This window comes from Pagrus pagrus (genome assembly GCF_965226575.1).
Source record: "Pagrus pagrus genome assembly, chromosome: 8".
Lineage (NCBI taxonomy): Eukaryota > Metazoa > Chordata > Actinopteri > Spariformes > Sparidae > Pagrus > Pagrus pagrus.
The window spans coordinates 3,447,466-3,474,715 of record NC_140192.1 but is presented as its reverse complement, the minus strand read 5'-3'; the positions used below and the strand labels follow the sequence as shown (position 1 = coordinate 3,474,715).

General features: G+C 45.9%; 1 protein-coding gene across 5 annotated transcripts; it reads left to right on the top strand.

The window, feature by feature from the left end:
- Positions 1-221: 221 nt before the first annotated feature.
- Positions 222-27,250, top strand: mtmr3 (myotubularin related protein 3). 5 transcript variants are annotated; one of them, XM_084358953.1, is made up of 22 exons: positions 222-401; positions 2,823-2,898; positions 4,023-4,079; positions 5,370-5,459; positions 6,350-6,466; positions 8,112-8,132; positions 9,107-9,189; positions 10,826-10,992; positions 11,116-11,212; positions 11,536-11,649; positions 12,619-12,809; positions 13,186-13,317; positions 13,480-13,591; positions 15,354-15,549; positions 15,807-15,992; positions 16,248-16,418; positions 16,967-17,112; positions 17,587-19,123; positions 19,221-19,331; positions 19,508-19,596; positions 20,503-20,529; positions 22,474-27,250. In XM_084358953.1, exons 3-22 carry the CDS (start codon positions 4,077-4,079, stop codon positions 22,643-22,645), a joined length of 3,762 nt encoding a protein of 1,253 aa, XP_084215079.1. In that variant the 5' UTR covers positions 222-401; positions 2,823-2,898; positions 4,023-4,076; the 3' UTR covers positions 22,646-27,250. The 5 variants fall into 5 exon arrangements, with proteins under 5 accessions (XP_084215079.1, XP_084215080.1, XP_084215081.1 ...); XM_084358954.1 differs by lacking the exon at positions 8,112-8,132; XM_084358955.1 differs by lacking the exon at positions 20,503-20,529.

The following is a 27,250-nucleotide window of genomic DNA, read 5'->3' as shown; positions in this document are numbered from 1 at the left end:
CAGCATGTTGTATCCTGAACTCTGTGGAGTCATTGTGCTTCATCAGCAGCCTCTGATTGATCCACACACATCTGAATTATGTTATATTCACTTATTCAGGCGGTCCAGTGTTTACATGACGGTACCGCATGGTGCGTCTAAGCCCCTCCCCCCCCCCACCCCCTCCGACCGCAGCATCACTCCGACGCGATGACGTCACGCGCTTACGTAAGTTGTCGGGCTGCTGGAGAATTCGCGACGATGGCGACGACGGCTCGCTGCTGGAGAGGGACGCAGTGAAGCTGGCCTCGGCTCGGATATGACTGATGTTTGCTTGATCGAGGCGTGTTTGCTGCTCAGTAGTTGCACGGGCTTCGGATGAGTCTTCGGCTCCCAACTTCGCTTCGCTCCTTTCCCCCCTGGTGAGTCCGCCGGCTGTGGTCGTTCCCTCGGTGTGTTTTGACAGAGGCCTCCGTTTTGGGTTCCGCCCTCCATCTCATAACAACAAAAACAGTTGCAGAGAGCCGCGCTAGCTCCGCCGGCTAACGCTAGCTCGGTCAGCTTACTGGCGGGTCTGTGTCACACTTACTAAGAGCAAACACCGAGTACTATTACAGCACAGCAGCACACTGTTAACTAGTAAATGTTAATGTCGGCTGCTAGCTAAGTATCCACTTTGGACTAAGCGTTAGCTTGCTAACGTAGCTTTGCAGAAATGTTATTCTTGGTTAACTGTTGACGTTAGCTAGCTGCAGAAGATTTAGCTTAACGTTACCAAAAGAGAAGCGAGATCAGCAGTAATGTTGTCGCTAGCTTGGTTAGCTAGATGTTAGTGTAGTTTAGCTTGTATCAGTCGACAGGAGTAGTTGTCTATGAGACGAGCCTGTTAGCTAGCACAACGTTAGCATCTGACTTTTGCTTGGTAATAAATGATCTCGCCATAGTTGCTCGGCACTTGGCTTGCTAGCACTCACACGGTTCGGGAGTGTTTGGCTTCTGGTTGACTGTAGCTTATTTTTAATCGCCTGCGTTTTGTTTATCTCCTCGGCAAACGCGAGCGAAATTGATACACCGTTAATATTCAAGCTAGCGCGTGTTTACGTTTTATCCGGAGAGTGAAACCATGACGGTAACTTTATGCTAGCTAGCGGGATTTGTTTTTTTTTTCTCACAGTCAAGAGTTGGTCGACGTGTCTGCTTTTATGCGAGTTAATCCTTTTCAGCACCGCTGTTCAGTTCACTTCCACTACATGACAGTCAACACACGTTTGTCGAGCTCACTGTGGTGTCAGTCATCGCACTTTATCAACACAGTCGGTATTTCTTGTCGTTTTATTACTAATATTAAGACTGTGCTTGTTAATGTTGCAGCCTATGATGCATGGTGGCCTGTCACGGGATAGGAGTAACGTTAAGGCTCTAAGGGGCTTAGCCTTCCCTGTGTGACTCTGAACTCAGAACCAGACTGAGCCAATAGCCACGGGTCATGAGCCCGCTGCGGTAAACAGAGCCCTGTGTGTGCGGCAGATATGCTTTATCAGGTAGCAGCAGCCGCCGGACTCCTCAGTCAGTGAGGCACTGACCTCCCCTGGCCTCTTGACACCACTCACAGCGACCAGGGTGTCCAGGTCCTCCTCTGCCGCCGGCGCAACAGGATTTTTGTCTTGTTTCTGAAAGCCCCTGAGAAGGTGTGTTGAGGTCCTTCTCATTCACTGACCTTCTCAGATCAGATTTCAGTCTCTGCAAGAGTATCTGACCTTTACAACTATTTGTGGGCCTGTGTGCTGGGAGATCCCTTCACAGGTTGTTTGTTTTGAAAAGATATATCAGGGAATATCACTTTAAAGACACACTTGGTGCAGATAGGTGAACATTATCTAAACAAAACTGTTTGTGTATTTTCATGTTTTTGGTAAACGGCATTTTTCAGGTGAACACTGAGCAGGAAATTAATATCAGCCACCGGCCGACTATTGTGCTCTGCCAACTATGTGTGTGTGACCTTGTTTCTTTCACGGTACTCCCTCCATTAGCTTGTATTACTCCTCAAGATGTAGTAACAGGTACAAAGAAAGTACTTGGTTGTTAGTCCCTCAATGGGGAAATTCAATTTTGACAGTCATCATAAATCATCACACACAAAGGCCCGAAATGTACAGCAACACATGAACGCAAAGGACCTTTAGGCATTCATTAGTTGGAGAGATGTCAACATTTTCTGATTATCGGTATCTGTGATCTTACTATCACATTGCTGATAAAATAAATACTGATTTAAAAATGTGCTACTTTGGCTCTGGTGCAACATCCTCTCACACGATGTCCCGCCTAAAGCAACATCTGAGTCGTAACACGTCACAATTAACAGCCTATAAACTCGAAATACTCAAGTAAAGTATCCAAAAATATTACTTAAGAACAGTACTTGTGTGAATTGTACTCACGTTTATTTCAGCACTGGTTGTTCAAAATTTTGTCACAAAGATTTGAATTTTTACTGCAAATGAATACGAGTCAGTGTCTTCCTGTTTATTTCTGAAGGTGAACAGTAGATGAGTAGTTCATGTGACTGAGCCGTGTCTATATGCCAGCTACACTGTACAGTTAGTGCATCCAGTTGGCTTTTTTTATTTTCCGTTCCACAACTGAGTTTAAGTGGTATCTCTGAGCTCACATTCAAGCCACTGTGACCACCAGTCCAGCTATATTTACAAGGGAATCAAAAGAGCTTCTGTAGCTTGAATGTCTTCGTGAAGAAGTCTGCTGTTTGCAAAATGCAGAGAAGTTTGTAAGGACAAGCCTTCGCTCATTATTCAGATGCCTGTTTGCTTTCATTTCCACAGATTTCCATGTCTTACTTGTGAGAGTTTCCAAACAGGATCGTTAGGACTGCTCATCGGCCGTTACTGATTGTCTGTGGTGAGTCTAAAAATGCACAGCAAAACTGTTTTAATGTGCCATTTTATGAGTCATCTGCTGTTTCTTTAAACGTGCTCGTCAATAATTTTGCCCCTCTTTACTGCTTTTGATGCAGCTGACTGAATATAAGCTCCAGTAAAGGACTAAATCCTGCCATCGCTGGCCATGCCTCACCTCGTCGTGCCATTTCATGTTGAATTGATTTGCTATTGAACGTCTGACTGCCCAACCAGGGGCTCACAATCTCCTGGTCGATCCGTGGGCTGCAATCAGTTCATTGCCTGGACTCAATCCCTGAGAAAGTATTTACACATCCTGTTGCTCGCTTCTAACATCGTCAATACAGAAAGGCAGCAGTTTGACTGGCCTTCAAAATTCACCCCCTCCATGTAACATTTTTTCTTGTGAGCTCCTTGAAAACCCGTCCACCTGCAGTCTAACCAAATCCATTCAAGAAACATGTATGTTAAGAGGCATTTTTGAACTTTATTTGAGTGTGTATAGTAGAGAGATGGCAGGAAATGAAGGGAGAAAGATGGGTCGTGACATGCAACTGAGGTTGCAACGAGGATATTGGAGTCTGTAGTCAGTGCCTTAACCCCTCAACCCCCGGGACCCCCGATAAATGTGTTGTCTTTACTTCCTTTCTTCCAGAATGAAGACGTAAATCTTATGTATTTAAGTTTGAGGTTGGTTTTTATTATCAGAAAAACAGCTGTCAAAACAATACTGTCCACTATCTCTAGTTTTATGAGATAAAGCTGCCAAATGTAATGGTGACCTACTGAACTGAACCTTGAATACCTTTAAAATTTAATCATTAATATCGATGCTTTTCCCCAAATTAGCTGCTGGCAGTTTCACAATGCCCTCAACTGATCTGAAATCATTGCAGACAATGAAACTTTGTCAGCGTGGGCGATAACATTATTTTGATCATGAATTATGTTCCCATTTTACAACAGCGATCCCAGAGGTTCTGGCTGCCTGATGGCTCGCCTCGTGATCAGACCACATTTTAAAAAGTTGATGGCTGTTACATTTTGTGTCTTACAGAGAATGACGGCATATCATTTACATGTTTTCTGAATTACTTATCAACTTGCTGTGATCTCCTTGTGCAGACTGTTCCAGGCCGGAGTTCCTCGTTGGTTGACCCACACTCCTTCACAGGGGCCATGGTAAAGTACCTTTAGTTCATGCATGCATTAGCAGCAGCTGCTGCGAGTCCTGTGTCATGTGGCCCCGGTGCAGTCTGCAGAATCGGAAACTCTTCATTGATTTCAAGTTTTAATCAGCGCTGTTTATCAGGAAGCAGACACTTACATCAGCTGCTGCAGTGTCAAAGGTCCTCCGAGGCTGCTGTCGAAGCCGGGCAGCTTTCAGTTTTCACTGCAGAAATTTGTGACATAACAACTACATCAGTTGTCTGTCGGATGGTGTCTGTGTGTTTGAGTTTTGTGTTTTTGGCACGCTGCTATGCGGCGGCTGCCCCCTGGCCGGCCTCAGCACGCTGCTCCTCGAGCCCCGGCGACTGTGCGTATCAGCTCGGCTCATGCTGAGCCAGCAGCCCACAGGATGTGCTGTGGCTGTCTCTTATCTGCCGTCGCTTTCGACCACCTTAATCTTTCATTGCACGCTGCTCGGACTCAACTTGGCTCCAGACCAAACACAGCCCACAGAGTCCTGTCCATCTCTGTAGGCCCAGGGCCAGACATTTTTTTTTCTTCACCCGTTTGCCCTTGAGAAAAAAATCCTTGACTCTGCTTGTGTATCCATGCCTCACATTCCCCACTGATAGGCATCCTCTGTGAAATACGTTCATCTCGCATTAGACTACCGTGACCTCAAACATTCAGCCCTCATGAAAGCCCACAGTCCGCTGGTGAAAACTGCCTTTAAACAAAGAAATGTCATAATTTTATTTTGCCAACCAAAAATTAGATTAAGCCTCCTCTTTCTTTTGAAGCTCTTGTGTGGAAAATGTCTATTTCCAGTTTTAGATTGCTGTATGTTACTGGCATCTGCTGCACTATGGTCTGTTGTACAAGGGGTGATTATAGTAAATTAAGTTGGTTGCGCATTACACGTTGTGGCTGGGGAGAAGAAGACAGCCACGCAAAACAGCATAAATACAGCACTGTCAAGTTGGTTTTAAATCAACTCCATGTAATGACAGCAGTGACGACTCTTTCCCCCAAAAAATACGACTAAGGTGGTCTTGAGCAAGGCTTTAACTCCCCAAAAAATGTCTGCAGAGCGGCTTACTGGTCAAAGCTGTGAGTGCAATGCGTCAGTGCAAATGAGTGTGTGACAGGAGCAGGGTGATAAATAAGGAAGAACTCAGCCTTCTGTGGACCAGTGCTTCAGTAGACATATTAAAATGAACTAAAAAATGTGCCTGAAAGAAGGTCGTGGTTGTTAAAGTTGATACTCGTTCAATAAAGAGTTAACAGGCCTTTTCTCTGCAGGAGGAGGACGGGCAGCAGAGCTTGGAGTGTATCCAGGCCAATCAGATCTTCCCCAAGAAGTCCCCCGTCTTAGAGGAGGAAAACATGCAGGTGAGGAAGCTGCTGGCCAACTCGTGTTGTAAAAACAAACAGTTAACCTCGCAGTTATGTGTTAATTTGTGGTGAGTCGCTGTAATCAATTACATAACCACCATTAAGTCACATGCTACTTGAGTTCACTTTCACTTTGACGGGTCAAGTGATATCTGAGGCCCTCTGATCTGAGAATAGAAACTAACATGTTTTACTGTCTGCGCTGAGAAAAACAATCACTTCATTATGACGTCCTGCTTTGAGACACGTATCAGCTTCAAGTTGACCGATTGGTAACTCAAACTATTTATGTGGTCCCTTCATTTACATTTCACTTGCTGCCACTTAGAGCCTGGTTTGTTTTCAGTCAGCTGGTTGCTGTTCAGGCTTTTAGAGCTGATATGGCCTTGGTATAAGATCACACTGTTTTTAGGCTTTATTGTGATGCTCAATTTACAGTAATGTGGATAAAATGACTACAGTAAGGGGGTAAAGACAAGTATAAGAGCAAGTAGAACAGTCTGGTAAGTCTTTAAAACCATGAAAAGACAACACTTATATGACAGTATAATGATTTACAACATGTAAGACGATATATAGTCTCATATCATGATTAAAAATATAATATTGAAGCATTGCTCAGTCCTGTGTTGCTGGTATTAAAAAGTGGTAGTTGTCAAACTTGGAAATTGTTTTTGTAAAACCTTAGATCTGCCTGTAAAACATTTGGTTTCGCTCAGCTGCTGCAGAAAAGCTCCCAACATGTTGATACAAGTTGCAAAAAAAAAAGAGTCATGATGGCGATATCTAGCGAATCGACCGTCTTTGCGTGTGTCGTTATCACTGATGATCTGTGTGGCTCTGCTCTGCTGTATGTGTGAAATGTTTTTATCTCCTGCTGTTGCTAGGTGCCCTTTCCTGAGCTGCACGGGGAGTCCACAGAGTATGTGGGGAGAGCAGAGGATGCCATCATCGCAACGTCCAACTACCGCCTACACATCAAGTTCAAAGAGTCTGTTGTCAACGTGAGTAGTTTTTGAAAGGCGACCGATGACCCTCGAGGTGTGATACGATTAGAGAATATTTCTCACACAGCTTAAAGTAACTGAAGAATGAATTACAGTGTCTCTACTGGACTCTGTGTGAAACAGTGTAGTGATGTTTTGTGAATGGGCAGAGTCGCAGGGCCGTTGTGCCAGCGCTGCGGTGACCGGGCCGTTCGGAGCTGATGTGCGCTGGCAGCGGTGCCACGTGACTCCTCATCACCTCTGTTTCAACACGCGCCTGCCTGCGCCCTCCGCTTTGTCTCTGCACTTGCCGTTGCCGTGGTTGCAGTGGGTCCAGAGGGGACGCAGAGCAGTCGCGCCCTCTCTCCCTGTGTCTCCTTTCACCACGATAAGAAAGAGAGTCGAGCGTTGTTACCAGAGTGTGGCCGCTTTCTGGAAAAACTTATTAGCCACTGCACAGATGTCCACTGCTCTATGGTGTCTTTTTTTATACACTTTTCACCCTGAGTCACCCTCCGTGTAAATATATATACATACATACATATAAATATATCTGCATTTGTACTGTATGTACTTTATTGTGGACTCCAGGGTTGCACAGGGTAAGGAAAAAATATCCGTTTCTCAGAGACTGTATTGTAAGTTGTTAAGTAACGTGTTCTGTCTCCCATAATCTATTTACATGCAATGCTGTGAATGTTTTTATTACACAAATGAAGCATTTTTCCATAATTTGACCAAGAAAGCCGACTGTAAAAAGCCTTAGGAGAAGCACATGCTGTGTTCAGATCGCCAAGCTGCTCAGCTGCTCATGTGTGAGAGCAGGAAAGTTGTGCAACGACAGATTGTGTGCTTCAGGGAAAGCTTTTGTATGTTTCACTTCCTTTTCTTAAAGAATACACATTTTTTGAAGAAAACTTCTGATCATTCTCGTTGTCAACAAAAACCCATTTAACAGACCAGAACCAACAATGAATTCATCCTTTCAACAAGTATCGTCGTGTTGTTCAAAAGCTATTAAAAACACAGCAGTACGCCTCACAGTTGCTTTTTCTTGCTTCAAAATCTGCATCCAAAAATAATTTTCATTTCTGTATTGGTACCAAATTTCCGGAACGTTATCAGCTGCAGATATTGAAATAAATGAAATCATAATCATATCTCAACATGTACGTAATCAAACCTTCACTTGGATTTGATTCATTCAGTGGTCCTAATGGTTTTATCCGTCTGATTGTTTCCGCTGGCCACCCATCACGTGTTGTCGGGGGTTAATTGGACCTCAATGAGCCTCTGGTTCTTGGCTCACACACACACACACACACACCTCCTCTCTGTGCTCACATCAGACAGAGCCAACGTTCTCCTCGCACATATTTGGACGGGCTGACGAGGCATCTGCATCACATGGCAGGGCTGTCAGAGCTCGCAAATCAGGGGTGGGAGGTGCGGCAAGAGAGCGAGAGGCTGTTAACAAGCAGCCTAGGAATTTTGATGGTGGCCAGATTAGGGATGTAGATTAGAGGGCAGGAATTAAGTTGTGGCAGCAGGATGCTCGAACATCCGGAATGTGCAGTGATAGCAGCCATACCCAGACGGACAATAGTTTCCAAATCGCAGTGCATCACTTTCATTATTGTTCTCTCTGTTTTGCTTTGGATAGAGTTGTTGTTGTGAGGTGTCAGTAAGTATCCAGCAGAGCTGCACGGCGTGGACTGCTTGATTTGAGTGTTTAATGTTGTGTGTGCCTGTCTGTTAACCGGCTGGTGTTTTCGAGGTAGTCGAATGCTGCTTGTTCATCCTGTTTAACACCAGGTGCTGGATTAAAGGAGAGATGATGGAAAAAAATATGAGCAGGAATAAATCTATCCACACAAAGCATTCAAGCTGCCGATCTCTTGATGCAACTTGTACACTGATCCGCCATCAGGAAGTAAAGCTGTCATTTGCACACTCATGAATTCGGAGCTTTGACCCGCTGATGACTGGCTGCTGATCCTGCATGGCACCGGGCTATGTGTGTGTGAACAGCAGCTTGAGCCACACCTTTTTCGTTAAAGCCCGCTGTGCTGCTGAAAAGTGGCTCTTTACTAATTAACAGAGCTTAGACAAAAGCAGAATGGGTATTTCCCTGCAGTATTCAAAGTATGCTCTTAAGTCATAAGCACATGGCGGTTCTGTACTTTGGATGACATTTGCCTATAAAAGATAAGACCGCAGCTCTGGGCCAGAAGGGAAATGTAGAAACAAGCTCTTCACCATCTAGTATCGAGTGTTTTTTGTGCTCCCATACTCAAAGTTAAGAAGATTATGTATATTAAGAAAAGCTCAGGGAGATGTGATGTGATGTGAAAAATTAATGGAAACGCACCTGGACAAGTAATCTGCGTGACTTGTGTATTTTTAGCACCGTGTGGCTGAACGGTGGTTTGGATAATACAATTAAATATTTGAACTAAACACGTGATGTTGCAGCACACGTAGCTGCTTCTGGGCATGAAAGCATTTTTTCCCCTGTGTTGACCACCACTAATTTTGCTGAATGGATCGGTATCAGTCTGCCACACTACATGTACTGACTGCATGTGTTTGGTTGCTGCATTTCTAACGTTTGCATCACACTCTCAGGGCTGACGTCGCCTCTCTCTGACTCCACAGGTTCCCCTTCAGCTCATAGAGTGCGCCGAGTGTCGGGACATGTTCCAGCTTCATGTCACCTGTAAGGATTGCAAAGTCATCAGGTACGACCAGAGATACACTCCTGCAACCTCAAGTCATTCCAGCTGTTGCCTCCGTTAAATAAAAGGTGTAAGAAACTTAATTTAGAGGGAGGGAGGGATGTATTTAACCATGCATAGAAGCTGTTTAATGCATTTTAGTGCCCAACAGCTGTAACAGTAAAATATATGAAGGTAAAAAATATCACTTCCATTTCACAGTTAATTAGGAAAAGAAACACTCTGTGGCTCAAGCTCACAGTATTCAAACAACGGCGCTGCTGGACCGCCTCCTGCACTAAACTTACCAGCTCGCTTTGTATTTTATCACGCTTGAAATGCGCACTGCAGATATCCCGTTTCTCCAACAACTCCAACAAAATGTGCAGGATAGGTTTAATAGTCCATCAATCTTCTACAGCTGACAGAAGTCAGGACGACACGTTAACAGCAGTGCAGTAGATGTCAATCACACATCAAAGGAAAGCGGCGTCTTCATCTGTCATTTTGCAGGACAGGGCAGTAACAACTCAGTCTTCTTGGAGAAGAAATTCAAACTCATTCAGTCATGAAAGCAAAGAGAGTTTGGTTATTGATTAAAATGTCTTCCCAAAAACACATTTAATATACAGAACAAACGTACAGATTATGCCGGAGAGAAAAGGTGAACAGAGACACAGACGGTGCCGTCACTTTTCATGTTAACACCACATGAAGGAGATGATTTTTCTAGCCTGAACTCAAGCCTTCCTCCCGCTCTGCATGGGCCTTTTGATTTCGCTCAGAACCCGTGCTGTGCTAACCTGACACCGCCAAACATCTGGAAAGGATGAGCTAGAAAGCGTTTGGACGGGGGTTGGCACTTTTAAAAAACACTGTGTTGTTTTTGACAAACCATCTGTCTATCATGGGTTAACTTCAGCTAATCAGATCAACAGTAGGAGAGAGAGCTACCAGCAGAGCGTGTCATCAAACTCGTACCAAAGCCAATCAAGTGAAATGCTTTGCTATGAGAAAAGCCTTCAGTTGTATTTGTTGCTCATCTTTCAATGAAATATACTTTCTACTTCAGTAACTGATGCTGTTTGTTTTCAGACGAACAGTCGCTTCTCTCGCTGGTCATCACACTTAGACTTTGTCTGTAGCTTCCGTCTCTCGCTGCCAGCAGTTCCTTAAAGGACACTAATTGGTTCAACCACTGTGGTTTGGCCGCTAGTGCGTAGCTTCAAGCCTCGTAAGGGTCCGTTGCTCTCCAACGTGCTTCTTCCATTAGTGTGAGAAATTCAGTCGATAACAGAAAATATTCGGCTAATGGGACCACTGATGTCACAGCCAAACCGAATAAAACCCAGCGTCTTAACCAGGAAACAACATTGGAGCATTTAGCAGCAATTATGACATTTTAAGAGCTGATTGCAAGACCACATTCAAAATTAACACCTATTTAGCCCAAGAATTATGTGATGGGTTTGGTTATGTTATGTAGTGTAGAAATATGGTCATCCACAAATGTAGGGCAACAATTCAGGCGAGCATTTGCTTCATTCTGAAGTATTTGTATCATAGCTGTCAGTATTGAAAGGTTAGTGAGCACTAGTATTGTGTTCTAATAAAATGTTGTCGCACGTTGAAGGTGTAACTTTCATGTTTGATCCCGCAGGTGTCAGTTCTCCACCTTTGAGCAGTGTCAGGAATGGCTGAAACGGCTGAACACAGTAGCGCGCCCTCCGTCTCGCCTGGAGGACCTCTTCTCATTCGCCTTCCACGCCCACTGCATGAATGTGTACGCCGGCGAGAAGGAGCAGCACGGCGAGCTGTGCAGACCAGGTACCCTACCGCCCCTCACATGTTCCTACGTTTCCCCCAGCAGAACCGCCTCCTCTTCCTCCTCCTCCTCCTCCTCCTCCTCCTCTTCTGCAGTTTTATCGGACATCTCTGCTCTGTCTGTAGGCGAACACGTGACCTCCTGGTTCAAGAACGAGGTGGAGAGGATGGGCTTTGACACTCAAAACGCCTGGAGGATATCCGACATCAACAGCAAGTTCAGGTAATAGCTGCTTTCATTCAGGATCCCTGCTGCTGTGCTGATTTCATCACTGCAGCTAGATGACAGACCTGTTCGTTCGTGTGTGTGTGTGGGTGTGTGCATTGGTGTGTGTGTGTGTGTGTGTGTGTGTGTGTGTGTTAGACAGTGGGTGGTTGTGTTATTGTACTCTGCTGGTGCTGCGCCCTGGGTAGATAAGAGCTCAGCCCAGGATTAGGTGTCTGTAGACTGAGACCTTTGTTGAGCCATCACAGCCCTTCAGTGCTCTCTCTTTCTCTCTCTCCATGTTAAACCGGTGCTCTCTCGTCCCCCCTCTGCTCTGCCAGGCTTTGCCCCAGCTATCCTCAGCAGCTCCTGGTGCCAGCGTGGATCACTGACAAGGAGCTGGAAAATGTGGCAGCCTTCCGCTCCTGGAAGAGGTTTCCTGCCGTGGTTTATAGGTTGGTGTGTTTGTTTCAAGACAGAAGGTTAAACGTGTTTACGGCCTCACGGCAGTGAAGCGCTTAATCATGTGCACATTGGCCTTTTTGTCTATGAACGGAACAAAACCATATTCAAATAATATCTTTATGGCTTTATATCAGTGCCACCGTGGACAGAGTTTACTTTGGCTTGTAAAACCTCAACATACAGCTAATTACTAAAGGATAGCTTCCTCCAAGCTAAATTTCTGTATTTACCTCTGTCCAGATTTTGTTTAAAATGGCCAAGACCGCTAACTTAACCAATAACATCCACTGCGTCATGACTCCAGTGAACTGTGGTTGTTGTATTTAACCAACAGTGCTTAGGAGCTTTTGATCTTTGTTATTGGAAAACTGCTCCGACCAGAAGCTTTGGATGCTTTTGAATGCCCGTTTTGTGCGTCACAGCACCTGAAATAAATATGAGACAAAGGTTTGCTTTGGTGGCTTAAAATGAGTCAGGCCAGTGGTCATAGATCAGAAGAGGTCTGAGCAGTTCAGCAGTCAACAGTTAGCTTATTTAGTTTAATTGTTTTTTTGGAGCTGAAAACAGATGTTGGCCGTCTGGTCCAAAGCAAAATAACACAATCTACATTCAACCAATATTTTATTTCTCAATTGTGAAATGTCCTGTAGACTACAGTCAGATTTTAAATAGTAAAACACTATAGTTGATTAAAGATAGTTATTTTTTGGCACAAGCTCTTCATCCACTTTGCTGCCAGCTGTAACTCACGTTGCATTGTGTAGACTACGTCACCCAAGGAAGAGCCACACGAAGTGATTTGTCCAATAAGCACAGCCATCTAGTCGACTACGTCATTTTATTGCTCGTCAGTGAGGTTATGTGAAGCTTGGAAACTAATCTAATATATAGATGGTAAATGCTGTCTTTAATGTCTCCTGTCTTCTCCGCGGTTGTCCCGACCTCCCCCCTCCACATAGACACCAGACCACGGGGGCTGTGATCGCTCGCTGCGGCCAGCCAGAGGTCAGCTGGTGGGGCTGGAGGAACGCCGACGATGAGCACCTGGTCCAGTCCATCGCCAAGGCCTGCGCCGTGGACAGCAGCTCCTGCAAGCACCTTTCCAACGGCAACTACACCAACGGCTCTGACCTGCCTGATACTGACTTTGGTGAGAGCTCACACTGTACTCACCCACAAACAAACACACACTTCCAGCTGAACACACCCCCCCAGCAGCACACACAGACAGGTATTTCCAGGCTGAGGTCTCGCTGTCTGCATTAAAAAGCAGACGCTGCCGTGCAATCGGACCTGTTGGGGCTCGTTTGAAGCAGCATGTTCACACAAACACTCTCAGATCACATCATCTTCTTATGTCAAACAGATTCTGATGGATGTGCATGGATGAAACATTTCCACACCATAATGATTTATATAAACGTTGTAAATCATGATTATAACATCAGACATTCCCCTGAGACCTACTCTTATACAACCTGAACTGTACTAAGAGAAAATGTCGCTGTGTTTTGTGTCTGTATCAGAATCCTCCATAACCAACAGCTCAGAGGTGGAGACGTTGGCCATCCAGCCACACAAGTTACTGATCCTGGATGCCCGGTCCTACGCTGCCGCTGTAGCTAACAGGGCCAAGGGTGGGGGTTGCGAGTGCCCAGGTAAGTCCTGTCAGCTCGGTACTGGTTCCGGGCACAATCAAATCAACGTGTGCGGTTGATCCTGGAGCTCAGCTAACAACAAATGTGATTGTCCTGCCTGCTAAAATTGAAACCAATTATTGTTTTCTCATTTTTCTAACCACTGTTTTCCTCCTGTTCCAGAGTACTATCCCAACTGTGAAGTGGTGTTTATGGGCATGGCCAACATCCACTCCATCCGCAAGAGTTTCCAGTCCCTGCGTTTCCTCTGCACTCAGATGCCTGATCCAGCCAAGTAGGTTTTTTTTTTTTTATTATTACCTCCAGCAGTGCCTCCGATTTTCCCTAGCCCTAACTCTAAAGCTGTGCAGGCTAAAACCATTACATGTAAAGCTCTCAAACTTTGCTGTAGTAACTGGAGGTAACTAGTAATCACAGCTGTGTTTTGGCCTTGGCTATACATCTGTTCCTGATTTAGAAAGCCTGGCCCAACCCCAAGTGGAGGATCTCTTTCCATCTGCGCTCCCAGACTCGATGTTACAATGATGTGTAACTGAATCACGCTGGCTGGAGAGAACGTTGTTGAGAGTTAGAAGATCAACTTAGAAGACAAAAACATGTTTCTGAGGCTTCTTCATTCAGTATAACTTGATATATTTAAAGTTATTATGCTCATGCTAAAATAAATGAATAGATAAACAGCCGGTCGTACCGAGTTCTCCATGATTTCTGCGAAAATCTAAACCTAATTTGTGTCAGATTACAAAACACGATTGCTGACACATCTATCTTGTTGACTTCAAAAGTCAAAAGTCGGTCACAGGCTTGTCTCTGTCGCAGACGCTCCAGGTTTATAGACAAACAACACAGTGCTGACGATTATGACCCGGATAAGATAAGACGAGTCAAACATTTACTCCCAATTAAAGTCGTTCAAGGTCTATGCCATGTCTCCCACTGGTCATGTAATGTTTTGATTCGTTACATAACCAATATCCAAGCGGGCAAAGTCATTCACTAAACTAGAATGGCACTGAGCAGTGTGCATGCCTCCACCAACGCAACAGCAATCCCCTTTAATGCAACCAAGCCTCATCCAATATCTAATAAAATCTATTTAGAAACCACAAGATCTGTTTTCTTTATCTGGGTCCGCATCAGATTGTACTCGGTCACAGATACCAGCCATCTAAATACTCTCTCCATCAGGATCTCTCCATTATTCCCTGAGAAATCAACTAAAATGTGGCATTTCTCAATGTTAAAGAAAATGAGAAAAAGATCCTGGCTCCATCCCTTTATCCAGAAAAAAAGTAAATGGGGTCTGTTCTGGGCCGACACCTATCCTGCTCAACCTTTGGCTCTTTTTGGATCTCCACCAACTCTCATCTGCAGCTCCCCATCTGCTTTATGGAGCTTTATAGTGAGTTTCAGCTTAATGATTAGCTGACTAGCTTGTGAACACATTTGAGCGTTTAGCAGCTAAAGAACCTGATATTTCCCTGAGGAGTCGGAGACCAAAACAGAGTTAAAAGAGAGAGTTGTTATTGGACTTGATTAGTTGGCCAAAACAAAAGACTCTAAGTGAATACTAGTGTTGCTCCTTAACTGCTGATTGTGTAAATTAGCGACCATTTGCTAACAAGTTTGCCACATGGTGTGTTCACAGCTTTTTTCCTCTGCCCACACGTGTTAAAGAATCAGCATGTTTAAAAAAATACATGTGTCAGATGTTAGTACAGTTTGAGGTTAAGCAGTATTGGACAGTTTTACTAAGAAGTTGTTCGTCTATAGACCACTTTCAAATGTTTCTGAGATTAAACATATTTAGGAGTAGGCAGACCGAACATACATACATCTTGATATAACTCTTAGCTATAAGTCATAGAGGCGTCATTGACAGGGTTGCAAACTATCTGGGACTATAAATGCTCTGGTATGTGGCTCAGGTCCATGTGATGTACTCGTCCTTACAAAACATGTGTATCATCACTTAGCGTCTGAGGCGTATGAGGTCCTCTGATGTGTTTGTGCTCTTTCTGTCTGTGCGTCTGCAGCTGGCTTTCTGCATTGGAGAGCACCAAGTGGCTGCAGCATCTGTCCCTGCTGCTGAAGGCGGCGCTGCTGGTGGTAAACGCCGTTGACCGAGACCACAGGCCCGTCCTGGTGCACTGTTCCGACGGCTGGGACCGCACGCCTCAGATCGTTGCTTTGTCCAAGCTGCTGCTGGACCCTTACTACCGCACTATCGAGGTACAGATGAAGACTCTTCTTCTTTTATTTCCATCCTTGAGCCTGGCTTTTGTTAACATTTTTATTTTGAGGACAGAAACCATTAAAACACTTGTAGCATTGACATCATCCAATAACAGTGACATTTCCAGTGCAGCTAGGACAAAAACATTTTTCTTTAATTTGAATGAAACAGTCGTTGGGATTGTTCTAAAAATATCACGCCATTGTGCAGCGACATTTAATTAAATTTAAGATCTTGTGACGTCTTTGCGCAGGGTTTCCAGGTCTTGGTGGAGACAGAGTGGCTGGACTTTGGCCATAAATTTGCAGACCGCTGCGGCCACGGAGAAAACTCTGAGGACGTGAACGAGCGCTGCCCCGTCTTCCTGCAGTGGCTGGACTGTGTTCACCAGCTGCAGAGACAGTTCCCCTGCTCCTTCGAGTTTAATGAGGCCTTCCTGGTGCGTACAAGTGTGGTGGTTTGCTCAGATCTGTAGATTAAACGCTGCGAAATGTTTCCATGTACAGAAGTGGCATGCCTCTGATTCAGTTTCCAGTTGTGTGCCACTAATTTACACTTACAGCCTGGGTGTGTTCATTAGGTCTGTGAGGAATCTCCTGTCATCTCTGCTTATTACCACATACCTGTGGTGTGTGTATACAAGCCACTACATGTCAATGTGTGTTTGTGTGTGTGTGTGTGTGTGTGTGTGCAGGTGAAACTGGTGCAGCACACCTACTCCTGTCTGTTCGGCACTTTCCTGTGTAACAGCGGCAAAGAGAGGGAGGACCGCCGCGTTCAGGAGAGGACCTGCTCGGTCTGGTCACTGCTGAGACCGGCCAACCGCACACTGAGGAACATGCTGTACTCCTCACACTCCGAGACTGTACGTCCACTGCCTACCCCTGTGTTCAGCCTTAAACCCTGCAGGAAGCAGAGTACTCCCAGTGCTGACTTCATGTCACCTAAAGAAAGTTTATTATAATGAAACTAGCTAAATATTTTCTGAATCACGAGGAAAACATGGAGTCCGACCTCCCTCGGGGCCTTGGTTTTCAAATCCTGGTTCAGAATTTGGAAATTTCTGTTCTGGCAGCAAAGTTTTCAGATGCATTATGGGAAATACGAACTCCAGAGCTGTTTATTTCACACTGTCTCTGTAGATTGATTGCTAGTTGTTATGCGACCAAACGTGATTTAGGAGTCTTTTTTGCCACCCTTCTTAGAATGACATTTTTGTGGTTACTGTTGTTTTTGTGCTTGCATTCTTGTGTGGCCATAAATATTGTCCACTCACCATGAGGGGGAGATCATATTTCCAGAACTCATTTACAATTGGATGTTCTTGTACTCAAATCTCTGCACAACCAAGTCTTTTATATCATTTTTGCAAGGTAATTTCCCTCTGAGTTAAGTGTGCAGCTGTCGTTGCAGGTTCTCCACCCAGTGTGTCACGTACGCAACCTGATGCTGTGGACGGCGGTCTACCTGCCCAGCTCCTCCCCCACAACCCCCTCTGATGAGTCCTGCGCACCTTACCCTGTGCCCGGTGGCAATCCTGAGGATACGCCGCTGGCCAGGTGAGCCTGGCGCGCTGGAACCCGACCCCCCCCTCTTCCTTCCTCATGTAAGATGAACACAGGTCGATGACTCCTGCAGCCCGGGGCCCAGCTTTTCAACCCTGCTGCTCACATACTTTGCTCTGCCCGGGCCCTAACAGCCACAGCTACTGTTTAACGCTCTGCTTATCTCATGTCTCATGACAGTCATACCATCAACAAAGAGCCACAGGAAGTCGTTTTATTTTAATGATGAAATGATGTTGATGACAGCTAGCTCTAAGTTAAAGAGACCAACTCTGAATGCTTCTCTGTCATTATGTTTGTGCTGCATTTTTCTTGTTTTGATGAAACTGACATGTGATTGTTTTGTCAGCTTAACATTTTGAAATTATATGTGTACAGCCACACATTGAATCATAGGGTGTCACACTGATCCATTGTTATGTAATGAATGCTGTTTCCAGATCATAACACCTCTCGTTTCCTCTTCAGGCGTACAAAGACTCGCTCCTTCGACAACTTGCCAAGTGCATGTGAGCTGGGAAACTCGCTGGCTCCGAACCGCCGCTCCAGTGACCCGAGCCTCAATGAGAAATGGCAGGACCACCGCCGCTCTCTGGAGCTCAACATGGCAGTGGGGCCCGAGGGAGGGGGGAACCAGGATCAGGAGGTGCGGCCTAACGGAGTAGGGCCTTACCCTGACGGAGTGGACTCCGAGCTGGACGACAGCCCGCAGCCCCAGGGCTCAGAGGCTGAGCTCGGACAGAGGGCCTCTGTGAGCACAGCTGAAACAGGAGAGGAGGCAGAGGAGGCAGAGCTGTCTGTGGCGGTGGGCGTGGCTGAGGGCCAGATGGAGAACATCCTTCAGGAAGCCACTAAGGAGGAGGCGGGAGCAGATGTTCAGAAAGAGGGAAGTGCTGCCGTCACACAGGTCGTTAACACTGTTGACACAGAGGTGGAGAAAGAAGCACAGGTTGAGAAGGATGATCAGTCTGCTAAGGTCAACGGGACAGAGATCCAGACAGAAGCTTTGGCTAATGGTCACCATCCAGAAAATGGCGTGATGGAGGCCGAGGAGGATGGTGAGTCTCCCCCTCTGCCCACACAGAAGGCAGAGGAGCTGGATCAACAGGCAGCTGAGGTGACTCAGACACCAGACGATCTGGTGAAGCAGGATGTAGAGAACTCCTCTGTACAAGAGGAGCTTGCACGTGGACCCAATGAGTCCGGCTCAAATGAGCCTGAGCAGCCTGCAGCCCATAGAACTTTGACTAACGGCTTTTTGGACAGTTCACCTGAAGAGCCAGGTGTGGATGAGGAGACCTGCCCCGACTCTGAACCTGACCGCGGTGTCTCGGAGCTGGTGGAGCAGTTGGATAAGAGGACCTCCCTGATGGAAAGCTCCACAGAGACTTTAACTGAAGAGGCCTGCAGCAGGTCGGAGGTAACGGCACATCCTGTGTGCCCGAGTCGTCAGCCCTGCAGTGATGGCAGGAGCCAACCGCCCTGCTCCAGGAAAGAGAAAGGACTGGAGACAGGCGAGCACGGCTTTATCAGAACTTTAAACGGGGGCAGCAAGCGGCCCTCTGTCAGTGCCTTTCAGTCTGTGAGTACTGACCTCAACAGGGACGGCGTTTATAATGGCGACAGCTTCGAGGTGGAGCCCTGCGGAGGGCCTCACTGGGCCAAAGGGAATGGGGAGAAGGCCCCTCTCAGTCGACAGGTATCTTTAGTGAGCTGCAACTCCCTGATCCTCCATCCACGTGGCAGCTGCTCCCAGCACCGCTGGTGCCACGCCTCGCTAGCCCGGGCCGCCATCAGCCCGGAGCAGCCGTCACGCAGTCATCTGGACGACGACGGGCTGACGCTACACACGGACGCCATCCAGCAGCGGCTGAGGCAGATCGAAGCGGGACACCAGATGGAGGTGGAGACTCTGAAGAAGCAGGTGCAGGAGCTGTGGAGCCGCCTGGAGAATCAGCACCACGCCGGATCCCACAGGATCAACGGAGACATGGGAGATGAAGTGGTAAGATGGCGACAGCTTGACCGTGAAACTGATTGACCAGCTGATCTGTTCTTCACATGAATGTTACTTCTGATCGTCTCTGTCTCCCTCCATGCAGACCTCAATGACAGACTCTGAGTACAACCTGGACCCCAACTGTTTGTCACGCTGCAGCACAGAGCTCTTCTCCGAGGCCAGCTGGGAGCAGGTGGACAAGCAGGACACTGAGGTGAGCAGCAGCCAGGCCGACCTTAATACAACTTGAGGGAGAGGAGGAACAAAACTGCTAAAGCAAAGCCTGTGTTTGTCTGTTGCATATGTAGACCTCAGATCTCTTCAGCAATGGCAGTTAATGATGATTGACGGTTGGTGGTAGGTGAGCTGAGATCAGTCTGTACATTACAGGTGACTCGCTGGTACCCAGACCATTTGGCAGCTCAGTGTTACGGCTGTGAGAGCAGGTTCTGGCTCGCCACCAGGAAGCATCACTGCAGGTAAGTTCTGGAGGGTTACTGAGCTGCAGGAGCTCAAACCTTCAGTCAGTGTCCCTGTCATCAACCACTCCTGTCTGTCCTGTTGAGGCTTAAAGGGACATTCCCTCTGTTTAAGCTCACTCATCAGACCGAGTTTCTTGTATGCAGAATACATCCAGACTGTGTCTAGATTAAGCTGAGGCAGCTTTCACTGAACATCTTGTGAGGAATTCGTCTGATGGACCTTCTCTGGTGGCATTTAACTTCTACCACCTTACATCAAAATTAGCGTGTATATGCAGGTTTCTTAAACGCGGCTAAACCTGCTAAATATAGCTGATTGACTCCTTTCCCACTGCAAGAGACGAGTTTGCATTCTTGCCTTTGTTGAGAGATGTTCAGCACCGATGTGACAACGTTACTGTGGTTACATTTTTCTTTCAAACTCAGTGACTTCCACAATTCAATTCAATTTCAATTTAAAAATAGTCGTCCGAGTCAATCGAGTCGCAGTTGTCCTACACTCAAAGTCTCTTTTGTTGCCTTTTGGTCTCATTCTGTCAGTTGGTGGTATTTCCTCTGCCGTTATCATTTCCTCGCATCACTGTTGTCTGCTCTTTACTTCCTTTTCTTTGTGGTGGGTTGGTTTGAGGTTAAGAACTTAGTTAGAAATTTGAGTGAGTTTCATTTCGGACATCCGGTGTGGTCTGGACTTCAGTAATCTGGAGTCATCTCGCCCATGAAAGGATCCAAAACTCTGAAGTGTAGAGCTCAGAGTGCAGCACTGTAGTCGTTTCTCTGTCGTAGCTGTGTTAGATTTTCTGTCTTTGTCGCACACATCTGCAGCAGGAAGTGTGTTTTAGTGTGTGAAGTGTTCTCCACTGCGAAGGCAGTTCTTATCCATTGTCTGCCCCCTCTCCTCTACAGTGGCAGGGAGCCTGTCCAGGAGGTCTGGTGAGATCCGGCTCCCCTGTCCCTCCACCCTCCACCCTCCACCCCTCCACCACCTTCCACCTTTCTAACCTGGCGCTGCTGCACCTTCCTCTTCCTAATCCTCCCCCTCCTCCTCCCTCCCTCCCTCCCTCCCTGCTCCTCCCCCTCCACACCTGCTACATCTGGTTTCTGTTGTAGTTGTCAGCAAATTCTCAGGAAATTCACCTTTCATTTCTGAGATGTAATGACTTGAATGTGCGTCCTGCAGCGCCAGTGTGTTCCCATCCAGCGGTTTTTAAATTGGCTGTGAGCACGATTTGCTGTCAGTGGGAGAGCTGGGATTGGTTGCTTTATCACCTGAAAAATTCAAATCTAATATAAAAAGCAAAACAAAACATGGTCTTCCTCAACCTGTACCCCCCTCCCCCTCCTGCCATAGCGCCACATCAGCACCCTGCCCTCCCACTGCCCCTCGACACACCCCGGCAGCATGCTGCCCCAAACCAGCCCCCCTGCATCTCACCTCCCAGCAGCACAGCATGCTACTGGAGAAAAAGGCTGGAGACTCGAGAGTGAATTAGATGAGTTTGATAAATTAAATCCTGCGCAGGGTGAGTACAGGCAGGCAGAGGGGACCACCGTGTGTGTAAGTGTGTGAGCATGGCCTTACATGTGGATCTGAGCATGGGTATCTGAAACCTCCAGTGTGACCTGCCTTCCTGTCTACTCATGATAACGTGTTTTTTAATGGGCTGAATAATCAAGTTAGCACCTACTGAGCGATAGAGCACCTTCTCTAACCCGGCATGTAGAGCGAGAAGTGAACGCAGAGCTCCCGTAACTTCTTTCCACCTGTTTTATCATGCGTCCCAGGAAGAGGCAGACAGAAATCATTTCCTGTAAAGCAGTTTATTTGCAGGAGACACATTTTTTTTACATCAACCGGCGTAAACAAATCTGGGCTAACATGATGTTAGCCAGCTAAAATGATCCCAAATCACATCGTTGTTTACAAAAAACGTCCGGGTCGAAAACCTGTGCATCACACATTAGCTCACATATAAGTTAATTCTCTTTTTTTATTATGTTATTTCAAAGTGTGTACGTCTAAATCATCCAAAATGCATGTTTGATGCTTTAATATCTCATTAATGACGACACCTAACAGTTGAGATGTCTCTGCAGGGCAGATATAAAGAGATAGGGGTCGGCTGATATGGCTCTTTCAGGGCCGATACCGATTATTAGATCTCAAGGAGATGGAAAACTGATACTTGGGACCGAATATCACAACATACAAATAAATAATTTGGCTCTGATGCAGCGTCCCCTCTCGGTCTGTAGTCACCACTCAGTTTCACACTGATAACACGATCTGATTGGTTATTACTTGTGATGTGTAACTGATCAACAGTGAATAATCTGAATCTGCAAAGTAACTAGTAAGTAAATATATCAAATAAATGTATTGGAGTGGAAGTATAAAGTAGCAAATAATGACAATACTAAGTAAAGTAACTCAGAAATGTTCTTCAGTGCAGTTCTGGTGTAAATTGTAATTTGTTATTCTACATTTTGACACTAAGATTTTTGTTTTTTCTGCAAATATATTGTTTATCAGTCTCCTTGATAACTAAAAAAAAAGGTATCGGCACTGAAAAACCTTATGGGTTGACCCGTAGGTAGAAGAATTATCACTTATGAGGTTTATTTTTTAAAAATCATCCAGATGAGCATCAGTGAGTTTCTACTTTTGTAGATTAAAGCTGACACCAGCACTCAGCTTTGAATAAATTAGAAATCCAGCCTTTTATCAAATGAATCACAGTCAGATGAAGCTCACATAGTTTAAATGAATGAAGAACAGGCCCTGGTGCAGATGTAATGAAGAGACGCATGGTAACAGTAGGTGTAAAGAGGCTCTGACTGAGAGTCCAGCTGTGACCCGTGTGTTTCTCCCTGCAGGAACTGCGGTAACGTGTTCTGTGCCAGCTGCTGTGACCAGAAGATCCCAGTGCCAAGCCAGCAGCTGTTCGAGCCCAGCCGCGTCTGTAAGACCTGCTACGGCAGCCTGCAGCTCAGCCCGGCTCCCCTGGACCTGGAGCTGGACAAACCCATCACGGCCAGCTCCAACTGAGTGTCAGAGTGCCGGGGACACGAGGGGGAGGCGGACTGCAGCCGCCGGCCGCCGACACAGGCGCACTTGCTGAAGACGAGCACAGGAGCTACGCGGAGTGTCCCATGTACTTTATGTGTGTGTGTGTGGTGCAGACTTGAACGTGTACATACAGAGGATGACGCGGCGGAGGAGCTGAAGGACGCCGAGCACTCAGAAACGATGGGTGTCCACAGGGGTGGGTGCTGTGTGTGTGAGCGTGAGAGGAAAACATGCACCACACGGAGGGTTTGTGGCAGTGACGGGACTTTCACTCCGAGGCCAGAGGAGTGAGAATGGACATCCTGGTGCCTTGGACCAGGCGGGCGGAGGAGGTTGTCTCACTGTGTTGCTGAAGTCTCTTGAATCATTTCCCCCCCCACCTACGCTTCATCTCCCAGCGTGGGCTTCAGGAGCAATGTGGAAAATCTCCTGGTAATCACGAGCTTTAGAAACGTCTGCTCACAGTGTTTGTTCAGGATAAAGTTTAAATGTTCAGTTCACCCAAATTACCCCCAAAAAAATCTCAGAGCAGGCGATTTAAACAAGTAATGCAACAATTTAGCCGCCGAGGCTCGAAGACAAAAGATACTCCTCTGAATAACGTGACAAAGAAAAGCAGGCATTTTATTTACGTTTGAGAAACTAAATTAAGAGTGTTTTGGCATTTTTTGCTTGAATTGATTACATAATTTTCTGCAACATGACCAAGTGATTTTGAACTAATTGTTTGTGCCTCACAGCACTGAAGGATGACATTTAAAGCGGTGCTCAGTGATCAAGTGTCGCACTTCTGTGAAGTTTAAAACAAGAACGGTCAAATTGTTGCATTGGAGGCCGAAACATTGTGACTGTTAGTGGGTCTCTGGTCTCCACACTCAGAGAGAGATGACCCTTCGACCCGTGACATCACTACGAACATCATCAGGGTTGTTTTTCAGACTTGATGAAGCTCCTCCAGAGGACATGATACGGCATTACCACAGGCTGATGATGAGGGTCCCCATTACTCTCACAATGTTGTGATTTGGGTGAACTGTCCCTTTAAAGGTGCACTATGTAGTTTTGGGGGAGAAATTTTAATCAGAAGAGAAACATCTTCATGGACTAAATAAACAAACTCTGAGTAAAGCGAGTAAACAAACTGACCTTCAAGGACAACACGATCTCGTGCTGTTTGTTTATACGTGGCGGACCCTGCCACCTTTCTAGCTTCAAACAGAGTCCTCCTCCGTTAATTCAGTTGTCGATTCAGTTATTTATATTTCAAAACTACGCAGTGCCCCTTTAACAAACTCTGGGCTGAGTCTCAACCTTTCGCTGTAGTTTGGAGTTTTTAAATCAGCTTTTCACACAGAACGGCACCGATGTGTGTCCGGTATATAAACAGTATATAAACAGTATATGAACAGTATATACAGCTAATTGACATGAAAATACAAAATAGAAAAAAAAAACACTTGAGCGGTCGCGAGTCTGCGTCGGTTTTTAGTTTGTGTCTAACGTTGAGATTCGGCCCAGAGCGCCGGCAGGATGCTGTCGTCCTGAAGGTTGCCTGACAACAAAAGATGGGATTGTTTTTGAATTCTCACCCTGAACTGCAGGTGAGTGAATAATTGTCACCTGTGAGTCTCACCGCAGAATTAGCCGGCGATCTACAGAGGATTTAAAGAGAGAGCTGATGGCCGCTCCGCTCCGCTCTTCCCCCGCTGATAGACTGTTATTGCTGCTGGGAGTGTAAACTGATGTGTTGTGGCGTTGTCAGTTTGTGTCAGACAAAGCTGCAGGTTGTTTGTGCCCGACGCGCTCTGACTGACTGGCTTGACTGTGTAATCTCCTGTTAGCCGTACCTTCATGCCCTTCACTCACAGCAGCCCCCCTCCCTTTCTTATTGTTTTTACCCAGCAGGCACTGGGAGCTGGACGTCTCGTTCCCTTTTTTTTCGGTGCTTCGGTGGAAATCACAAGTGGAGAATTTGTCACGTTTAAACCTCAACGTGTTTCTCTTTATTATTTTTCCTTCTCTTTGAGGCGCTACTCGACCATGACCTCACTTGTGATCTCCGCTTTGATTGGCTGAAACTCGGCGGCGAGCGGCAGAAAGGGCTCCGGGCGTTTTTTTGTTTTTTTTAAAAAAGTCTGTAACTCCACAGGTGACATTACTGTTTGTCAGAGAAGCTTCACTGAGACGCCCGCTCTGCCAAACACCCATTCAATGACCTCCTCGCACACACACACACTTCTTTTTGTAAAATAAATGAATAAAATAATATATTCAGATATATAGCATTTAAGAAAAAAATGTATAGAATCCTTGAATAGTGGCTCACTTAATTAGTCACCAAAAAGTTTTTTTTAATTTCTTTGTTTTCTTTGTTATTAATTGCAGAAAAAAATGGTATATTTTGCGACCTGTTGAAGACGACAGGTGTTTTTTTTTGTTTTGTTTTTTAAATAGAGAAGCAGGATGTCCTGTTTTGATGCTGCAGTGGTTTTTTCCCTTTTCAATGCGATCATTACTTTTGATTTAATTTATTAAGGTTTTGTTGTTGAATTGCTGTTTTGAAATCCAGACAATTCAATTGCCACAGGATAATCAGTGTTCATGAGATGGGACGCGAGCGATTGCTTCTGATCGGCGGCTGCGGCGACGCTCGCCATTTCTGTAGCCGTTTCCAGATTATGCGGCGGGCGGTGGAGGTGAAGTCGGAGGCGTCGTGTAGCACCGTGTGACCCCCGACGATCATCACACGTCAACCGAGCGCGTCCGTAGCCAACGAGATGTCTATGCACTGAGAGAACAGTGGTCCAAATCAAGCAGCCTGAACCCAAAATAAAACCCCCTGAGATCACACGCACACACACATTACTCCATTGAAACCCATCTACAAACACTACCTCTACTTTGTGCACACACTCGTTCATGCACGCACACACACACACACACATTCACACTGAGCTTGTAGTTGCTGAGTGATTCTCGCTATCAACATTCACACCGTCGAGAATGGCCTTCGTTGTTGTGATTGAACATTTTCTCTGTTAATCAGCTGGAGCATTAAAAAGGTACAGCACCCGGCCGCAGACGTTCACTTTAACGATCCCATCGTCGAGACTGCCAAGCTTTTTGTTCCTGAACGCGCCTCGTCACGTCGGCAGAGGGCCCACGTGCGCTTCATTCACCACGCAGGATGAAAACGTTTCAACTATCCCCGATGGTCCCCGACGTCTCCTGTTTGATCGGCTGATGACTGAAGCGTTTGTTTTTCCTCACTGCCTGTTTGGAAGTGTTGAACTCGACAGCTGCACCTTCTTTCTTTTAGTATAATAAACGCCCTGCACAGATTAGACGCCATCATTTCTGTTGGTTTTAATATTTATGAAGAGGCGCTGCAGTCTTTTATGAATTTATTTGAGGTGGTACTTTTAATTCAAATTCTGTTTTTTCTTCCAGCCTCTCTGTTTTTTCTTTTATAAACTGGAATACCGATGTGCAACCAGATGATTGACTTTACATCCTAGACTGTTCAGCTTCTATCGGTGATTTAAAGCTGGCCTGTATTCCTAGATCAGTCCTGTTAACAGATGAGTTAATCTAAAGCTTCACACTCCTCCCAAAACGCCGTCTCTGTCCTCAGATGTTTGCCGAACACCTCGTTAATTCACGAATCTCTCAAGGATTTCATTTGAAAAAGATTTTCGATCACGTCCCTTTATCAGCCGCGTCCGAGGCCAAAGTTCTTTCGCTTTCCTCGCGGACAAACCGACAGCCGGCAGCATGAATCTCTTTCCTCTGTGTGTGTTTTTTTCACCACCGTCACAGGCATGTGGGGCACCGAGCTCGTCTCGTTCAACAATCCATGAATGTGAATTGTCTAAAAAACAAAAACAAACAAACAAAAAAAAAAAAGGCTATTTTTTGCACATGACATCAAGTAGACACTGCCACAGAGTGCTTCAGAGATAAAGCTGAGAGTGTGCTGTGCTTTTCAGTATTGTGACGAGCATTATGGTTGAGGGTCGTGTGTGTGTGTGTGTGGGAGGGTTGAGTGACACACACACACACACGACGCCAGGATGATCCCTTGCTGTGCTTTTTTTTTTTTCTCGTCCCCCCCTCTCGGTCTGCACATGTTGTATTTCTCTTCACTCACGCTGACGTGCTCTATCAGAGGCGGCACTGCAACGGCCCAGTAATCACTTGACGTGAGTGTGAACGCGTGGATGCATTGAGCGTTGGTGTGGCTGTGTGTGCGTGTGTGGCTGTGTGTGTGTGTGTGTGTGTGTGTGTGTCTCTTTTGGTGGAGACTGGTGCCAAGCAGTTTTATTACGGGTCTCTCACAAAGGGATCACTCGTGCTTTCGTTTGATTTTTTTTTTTTTTTTTTTTTCCTCCTTTTCTTTCCCTCCTGTTTGATAAGCACTTTGAACCTTCTCATGTCTGTCAGAGGAGTGTGTAGCTGTACATAGCAATTTCCTGTAACAACAAGTGCTCCTTGTTCAGTCTGAATATTTTGTTTTGTTGGATTTACTTTAAAGAGCATTACATTGTTGTAGAATTAAAGGAAGAATAAACTAGATAAACCTGA